Below are 8,767 nucleotides of genomic sequence, written 5' to 3'. Positions count from 1 at the left end.
AGACCCGAACGACGATCAAAGCTCAGGCCTTGGCTGATTTCATCACAGAGATCCAAAACGCCGAGCCGAAAGTAACTTGGAGAATATATGTCAACGATTCTTCCACCCGACAAGGCAGCGGGATTAGCATACAGTACTAATTTCACCACGGGATGATCGAATGTAGCTTTCCGTGTGGTTGGATTATCAGGTCACCAATAACGAAGCTGAATATTAAGCATTGATAGTCGGCTTACAGGCAGCACGGCATGTCGGAGCCACAAAAGTCCTGATTCACTCGGACTCTCAGTTAACCGCTCAATAGCTATCAGGAACATTCAAGATAGCCAGCACCCGACTCAAGCTATACGTAGAAGCCTTCAAGAAGCTGAAAGTGAATTTCCAAGAAGTCCTTATACAGAAGATTCCACGGACAGAGAATCAAGTCACGGATGAGTTAGTGAAGTTAGCCAGTTTATTGTCACCAATCGTGATAGAGTGGTTGATCGATCAAGTCTCATTGGTGGTGCATATCGATAGGATGGAAGGGATAACTTTCCCGAGCGACTGGAGGATGACACTGATAGAGTTCCTCCGATCGACCACCACACCTTCTGATCAGGAAGAGGCTCGCTTATTGAAAAAGAGAGTCAGACGATTCACCTTGGTCGGGGATCAACTATATAAGAGAGTCTTCTCCAGGCCCCTGCTCAAGTGCATTGGACCAGAGGATGCAGAGTACATCATTCAGGAAGTGCACCAAGGCTCCTGTGGGAGTCATCCGGGCGTTCGTTCGTTAGATCGAAAAATGCTCCTGACAGAATATTTTTGGCCCACTCTCCAAGAAGATGCCTCTCAGACAGTAGCCGCATGTCTGTCCTGTCAAAAGTATCACAACATCCCGCATCGATCGACCGAGGAGATGAAGGCGTCCACGGTGTCTTGCTCGTTCGACCAATGGGGCATGGACATCGTTAGGTCGTTCCCCATTGCGACCACTCAGCGAAGATTCCTGCTTGTCACGGTGAATTACTTCTCAAAGTGGGTGGAGGTCGAGACCCTAGCTAAAATAAGTGAATAGATGATTATCAAGTTCATCTGGCAGAACATCCTATGTCAGTTCGGCATCCCTCGCTGGCTCGTCTAAGACAACAAGAGGTAGTTCGCTAGGCGGAGACTCAGGGAGTGGGGCGAAGGCTATGACATCCAGTAGGACTTCACCTCTATGGCCTACCCCCAAAGAAATGGCCAGACGGAAGTCACCAATCAGGAGATCCTTAAAGACCTACGAGCTCGGCTTGATCATGCAGGAGGCAACTGGGTCAACGTGCTACCCAATGTTTTGTGGGCCCTCCACATGACTCTAAAGGAGGCGACCGGCATAACACTATTTCATCTGGTGTATAGGTGTGAAGCGGTGGTCCCCATGGAGGTCAGAGTAGAATCCGACCGGGTGCAACTCTACGACGAGAGGAACGCCGAGCGGAGACTCATGAAGCTCGATTTGGTGGACGAGATGTGGGATAAGGCTACCGTTTGGCTGATGGCATATCGACAGCGGATGAAGCAGAATTACAATCAAAGGGTGATCCCGAGGTCCTTCCAAGTCGGTGTCCTGGTGTGGAAGAGAATAAAGTCAGTCAACGACATCACCAAGCTCAAGGCGCCATGTGTGGGACCTTATAAGGTCGTGCAGAAATTCCGCTCAAGAGCCTACTACCTAGAGGATGAAGACGGAAGATGACTCAAGCGGCCATGAAGCACGAATCATCTCCAACTCTATAGGGTCGGGTGAGAGATGCATAAGTAAATATAGATGTACTTGTATACGTGTATGTGTGCCTTCTGGATGCAGGACAAATATGAATAAAAACACAAGTTATCTAGACTCTTGAGTCGATTGGCCAAGTTAAAAGTTGAGCAGCGACTATAAACCCTTGTCTACACATTACAATTGTCGAGCGACGATGTTAAACCCTAGTTTTCATCAACCGTTGAGCGGCGACGTTAAACCTTAGTCCTCACCAACGGTCAAACGACTACCTTAAACCCCTAACGCCATCAACGATCGAGCGGCTACCTTAAACCCTTATCATCATCAGTGGTTAAGCGACGACCTTAAACCCTGGTCTACATCAGCGGTCGAGCGGCGACCTTAAACCCTGATATTCGTCAACCGTCGAGTGGCGACGTTAAACCCTGGTATTCGTCAATGGTCGAGCGATGACCTTAAATCTTCATCTACATGTGTCAACGGTCGAGCAACGACCTTAAATCCAAGTTTGTGGATTCAACAACCGAGCGACGACTATAAACACGAGACCAAGGAAAAATGGCTTAGCCAAATGAGTAGTACAAATGTCGACTGGTGGGCCACAGAGCCACACTTGGAAGTTTTCGCAAAATGGTAAGCGATTCATAGTCCTAATCAATCCTAAGCAGCAACGCAGGGACAAACAAGTCAGAAAATAAAACAAGGAAGTGTCGAACGGCACGACAAGAAGAAGCGACATCAAATAAAAAGGAGCGTCGAACGGGCGACTATTCATTAACACTACTAGTTTTTACAAGGTCAGATGGGGCAATACAAAAAGAAGACAAGATGCGCAGCAGTCTCACTCAAGGTAGTCGAGTACGTCGTCAGGCAGCGACTTAGTCATCTTGTCTCAGCTGATAACCTTGCTCGTCAGGCTAGTCGGGATATGGTCGGCGCTCTTCAGTTGGTCAAGCGTCCCGTCGATGGTAAGGTTGAAAAGATAGAGCGCCTGATCGGTGACCTGGTCATTGAAGGCATCCGAGCAGAGGTAAGCCCTTTTCTGCACCTCGAATCGGTTGGACTCCGCACTTTGGTAAACTTCTAGCACCGATCGGGATTCCTCTAAATCTGCCTTCAAAGTGGCCAGCTCTACATCTTTGGCGTCGAGCTGGGCCTTCATTGTAGACTGATTAGCTGACCTGCACTCCCACTCAGAATTCAGCGCGGCCTCCGCCTCCTTCAGGTTCTGAGTCAATACCCAAAACTCCTTATGTTTGATTTCCAAGTCTTCAATAACCCGAAACTTCTTGATGTTGGCCGAGTGGATCTTCGCTTCGAAGGAGGTGGCCTGTTTATTAAGCCGAGTCAATTGAGCAGCCTGCTCGGCGCTTTTTCCCCTCTCTGCCTCTAGTAGGTTGGAGCTTTTCTTTAAATTGGCCTTTAGTTGGGTCATTTCAGCACTCATCTGCTCCATGCGCACCTGAGAAGCCACCTCCTAGCCGCTCGGGGAGCGCAACTACTAGACTTCATGTTCCAGATATGCGAGCCCGTGGCACATAGCCAGGATCTCTACCCAGTACTGCAATGATAGTAAAATTGTATGAGTTGAATGGATGTCAAAAAAGAAAAGAAAGGTACAGCATACATACCTAGTGGACATCTGGGTGTGACTGTTGGCGAGTTCCCCTGGAGCGATAACTGTCGCACGAGCTCGGGCATCGGCCCATATCTGTGCGAGCGACCCTTGGATTCTTATTTGGTGCTCGGGGGTGAGGGACGCTAGGTCGTCCGCACTGCGGTACTCGTCCATCAGCAAATAAATGATTGTCATTATTTGCCTCTGGCTGCTCAGGCCAGAGGGGTCTGAAGTGTTAGGATGTATACTAAAAGTCTAGCTTCTGGTATAAACATTTATCTAGAAATAAGAATCACATTGGTCAAATGTCTACATTTATGATAAATGTAGTTGTTCAATTAATTTATATTGTAGATAACATGGTGTGTGGTGTCACACACAGAGGATCATGTTATCAGTACCTTATAAATTATAAACAGTAGCTCACGACCAAAATGGAAAGGAACAAACCATTGGAAAGGTCGTAGTGTAATTAGGTATTAGTTTATCTTAACTATATAATTACACTAGTACACTTAGAGTGTATTGAGTAGGACCATTAGAGGTCGTTTCTTTTATACTGACTTTATAAAGAAACAAAGACCTCAGTTATTATGGAAGTGTGTGCTCTTAATCCTAATATAATAACAAGTACATATATTTGATATTTATTTCTTCAATTTATCAATGAGTGAGATTTAGTTCGATAAATCAATATGCCCGATAAGTTGGGAAATGATATCACTTATAGTGTGTGTTGTTGATTATAGAAGGAAACTGTGTCCTAGTAATCTAGGTTGAGAATGTCCCCAAAAGGAGCTCATAAGGATTGTCATGTTAAACCCTGCAGGTGGACTTAGTCCGACATGACGATAAGGTTGAGTGGTACTACTCTTGGACTAAGATATTAATTAAATGAGTTGTCAGTAACTCACTTAATTAGTGGACATTCGACATCTTAAACACAGGGAGACTAACACACTCATAATAAGAAGGAGCCCAAAATGTAATTTGGGATTGGTGCGGTAGTTCAATAATAGTTCTCTAGTGGAATGAATTATTATTGATAAAATTAAGTTGTGTGTTCGGGGTGAACACGGGATGCTTAATTTTATCGGAAGACCAAAACCAATTCCTCCTCTCAGTTCCTATCGTAGCCTCTTAATTATAGAGTACTATACCCACCTATACCCACCTTCTTACCCATCCCATAGGGGCCGGCCAAGCTAGCTTGGAGACCAAGCTAGGGCCGGCCAAAGTTTGGTTCATGGGTGCTTCAAGGTAGCCGGCCCTAGCTTTGGTTCAAGCTTGGTGTGGCCGGCCCAAATTAAAATAAAAGGATTTTTATTTTTTAAATTTTTCTTATGTGGATAATATGATTTAAAAGAGAGTTTAAAAATTTAAATCTTTCTTTTTATAAGATTCTACAAAAGATTAAGAGAAGAGCTAAATCTCTTTCCTTATTTGTAGATTAAAAAGGTTGATTTTAATTTTGGTAAAAACTTTCCTTTTAACCATGTTCATGATTTAAAAGTTTAAAAAATTAATAATTCTCTTTTATTAGTTTCTACAAAAGATTAAGAAAAGATTTGATATCTTTCCTTATTTATAGATTGAAAGGAGATTTTAATTTTTAGAGATAACTTTTCGGAAATTATCCACATGTTTAAAGAAAGATTTAATTTATAAAATTTCCTTTTGACCAATCATGAAGGGATAAAAATTATTGGAGAAATTTTTATAAAATTTCTGGAAGCAAATAAGGAAGTTTTAATTTGTGTTTAAAATTTTTATTTGCTTGGAAATTTTATTAGTGGCCGGCCATTGTAAATTGAATAGAGAAAATTGTTTTAATTAAATAAATTTTCCTTTTCAATGGCAAAAGAATTAAGGAAGTTTTTATTAAATTTTTCTTATTTGCCAAGACCAAGGATTATAAAAGAGGGGGTAGAGGAGGCTTCATGATGAACAACCTCTATTTTACCCTTCCTCTCTTTTCTCCTTGGGTGTGGCCGGCCCCTTCTTTCCTCTCCTCTCCTTTGTGTGGCCGAAACCTTCTCATGGTGGAGATAGCTTTGGTGGCCGGATCTAAGAAGGAGAGAAAAGAAGCCTCTTTTCTAGTATCCCTTGGAGCATTGGTGGTGGTTGAATCTCTTCATCCTTGGAGGTGCTCTTATTGTGGCAGAACCTTGCAAGGAGGAGAAGAAGGTGCTTTGGTGGTTTCTCATCTCGGAAGATCGTTGCCCACACAATGTCCGAGGTTAGAAGAGGAATACGGTAGAAGATCAAGAGGTCTTTGTCTTCAAAAGAAAGGTATAACTAGTAATGTTTTTTCGCATCATGCTAGTTTTATTTCTTTGTAAAAATACCAAATACAAGAGGTATACGATTCTAGTATTTCGAATTTGTTTTCGATGTTGTGTTCTTTTATTTTTTTCTTTTCCTTGTGATTTGATTGTTCTTTTCGGTTGACCTAAAGTTATTTAAGGAAATTAAATATTAACTTTCCTTAAAAGGCTTTGTCTAGTCGGTGGTGGGTGTTCCCATATCCAAGAAGACCATGTGCCTCGCCACGTCAGTACTGGGAGCCAATTTTGGAAAGTAATATTTAATGAAATTAATAACCTAGGTGATTTGGATCGAACGTGTTAAGTTCCGCAGGAGATCCGAGTCTAAACCTAAAAGAACAAATAAATTAAACTTAGGATCAAACGTGTTAAGTTCCGCAGGCGATCCGAGTTTAATTTAAAAGAACACATGGTAGCTAGGAAAAGGTTCAGACCTTTGTACAAAATTTTTGTACAGTGGAACCATTAGGTTTTCCGAGTAGCAACCAACATGAAGTTGCTCGGCCCGCGGACCAGGATGGTGGAACCGGTCGAATGCGAGCTGCCTAGGCCACCGACAAAAGTAGTGGCATGAAGGCAACAAGCGGCGCGCAAATCGTCCCTTGGGGTATCGCGGACAGCGAAGGTGTCCAGTCTGATGATATGGGCGCAAGGAGTTCTACGACTGCCTACTCGAGAGGTGGAAGCAAGGTCTCACCCCGCTCAGAGGAGGGTCGAGAGACGATCGGTGTTGTGGTCTACAAGGTAGAAGTCGCAGATCCGGAGGAACCTTCCGCGCGACGCCCCTTGCATTGTCGTAGGGGTTCGCCGAAAGTGGCTGGCTCTTAAGCGACAGCGATCGGAGCCATCGACAGTCGTTCGGGTGGAAGGTCCATTGTTACAGCCACTATGTCGCTCGTGGCTGTCTAACTTCTCCCAACTCCGCTTCCTAGCACTTGTGTTCCCTCATCGTTGTCGAGCGGATCTTCATGGGAGCTGACTGGCTACAGGCCACAGCTCTCCAGTTCTGCCACGATCGCAGCGTTGATCTCTACATCCGCGAGCTTGCACTTGTCGGCTAGACGCGGTCGCAACATGATTCGAGCTGCAAAAAAGGAGGAAAAATGAGTTAGATTCAAAGGTTGGGAGAAGAAAGAACATACCTAGGCTGGACAGAAACTTTGTGCGGATTGGGCTCAAGCCAAACACGTAGAGGACACCCTCTAGTAGCAACTTATGGATGTTGTACTTCTGACCGTCCAAGCTTAAAGCTGCATGGAGGTAGTCCGATCAGCTCTTGTACTTCTTGAGCTCCGGAGGGTTCGGCACTTCTAGCTGCCAGCTGGTCAGGAAATCTGGCCGCTTGAGAAAATGTACGAAGAAATAGTAGTCTCTCCAATGCTTGCTAGAGGACAGAATCTTATCAAAGAAAACTAAGCTCACTCAGGCTTGGAAGAGAAAAGTCCCCGGGTCAAATAATTTCGAATAATATAAATAATGGAAGAGTCGATGAGTTAGAGGAATGTCATGCAGGCAAAACAGGACGACGACCCCACACAACAGCCGAAAGGAGTTCGACACTAATTGATGGAGAGAAATGCAGAAATATTTACAAAGTACGGAAAAAAGGATGGACCGAGAACCGCAGACCAACGGTGAACTGGTCCCTAAAGAAGAATAAAAAACCCAGCAGTGGTTCATGCGGCCGGTCGAAAGCAGACAGAAGAGCAATTTGATATCCAAAGGGAAATTCGTAAGTAGATTTCAAACTCTCAGAATCGCCCCCATCGAACATGGACTCGGTGGAAGTGTACCAGAGCCCAGGGACGGAGGCGGGCGGCTAGGAGGAGCTTGCCATCGAAAACAAGGAGGACGACGAAGACCAACAAAAATATTTGACGGAAAAGATGAAGAGTCTTACAGGAAGGATCGCCAGAGAGACAAAAGGAGCGAAACGTCATCGGGAAGTTCGAAGACGAAAGCACGTGAAGTGAGGAAGATGGTGACGCATGCGAGGTTTATAAACCTCGCAGCTGATTGACCTGAGCCATTCGATCCAAGGCAGCAAAAAACTTAGCAGAGATCCGGCTGTCGAATTCGAAAAGGCGCTTGTCATGTTGCCAGCGGATATCCACCTGTCAAGTCAAACGTGCGACGGCAGAAAGGAGGACACATGGCGCTCAATCACCGGACAACATTAATGAGGCTTAATTAAAAGGTATGGTCGCGTGCTCGGTCATAATAATTAGAGATTTACATAGTCTTCGAGAAATCTGGATGACGTCAAGGCACTCGGCCAAAGAACGCAAGAAAAACAATTTTTCTCCAAGTGTTGCCGCACATTGCCCGAGTGGTACGGATAAGCGATTATCACACAGCCGAATGGCAAAGGGTTGGAAGCCATCAAAGACTCTACTGGTCCAGTCAGTCGGACTTGCAGCCTCCTTCGACTAGACTTGAGGGGAAGGCTTGTGATGCGGCAATGGATGGAGGCCTACCTGGCACGGGGTCAACTGTCAGGGTGGAGGTCAAAGTCAAGGTGGTCAACTCCCGGGTGTCAAAGGGCTGAACGGAGGACAATTGCAATGGTTGGGCAGGCGGTCAGGCCTCGTCCGATAGGAGACAGGTCTGAGCAAACCCCCATTCTGAATTGGGATGATACGCAAGACAGCCAACGCTCAATATAGAGCAGCAGAACATCAAGGGAGACCGCATAACTGGTCTGAACGGGGGAAGATATGTTACTACACAGACACCGCATAGAAGAACCACGGAGGCCGACAGAGCGGAGGAGTCTCGGCAGAGAAGCTACCTCGCTCGGCCAAGCAGTGAGACCTGGCCATGGATGAAGCGGAGTTATGTGTGGATACCCCCACTTAGCCAAGTAACGGGACCACTGTAGTATCTCTCGACATCCTATTAGGAGATAGTGCCGCTAACACGAAGCATAGTCGACAAGCGGATCGTACGACAGAAGCTTCTACTGCCACGTCAGGGATATGCATGCCCTGTTAAGATATGGTGTCAGAGGTACTTTTTTGACAAGCCCCTTTCATGGGACACATGGGAAAGCATGCCCATGCCTTGAAA

At 45.3% G+C, this 8,767-nt stretch overlaps 1 protein-coding gene across 1 annotated transcript; it reads left to right on the top strand.

Annotated features, from left to right (window-relative positions):
• The first annotated feature begins 1,204 nt into the window (after positions 1–1,204).
• LOC122048779 lies at positions 1,205–1,723 on the top strand. Its single transcript, XM_042610301.1, has one exon. The coding sequence runs from the start codon at positions 1,205–1,207 to the stop codon at positions 1,721–1,723; it is 519 nt and encodes a 172-aa protein (XP_042466235.1).
• Positions 1,724–8,767: the final 7,044 nt, after the last annotated feature.

The sequence above is a fragment of the Zingiber officinale genome, chromosome 2B (genome assembly GCF_018446385.1).
Source record: "Zingiber officinale cultivar Zhangliang chromosome 2B, Zo_v1.1, whole genome shotgun sequence".
Classification (NCBI taxonomy): domain Eukaryota; kingdom Viridiplantae; phylum Streptophyta; class Magnoliopsida; order Zingiberales; family Zingiberaceae; genus Zingiber; species Zingiber officinale.
The sequence above is the reverse complement of the archived record's forward strand: the minus strand, read 5'-3'. Positions and strand labels throughout refer to the sequence as shown.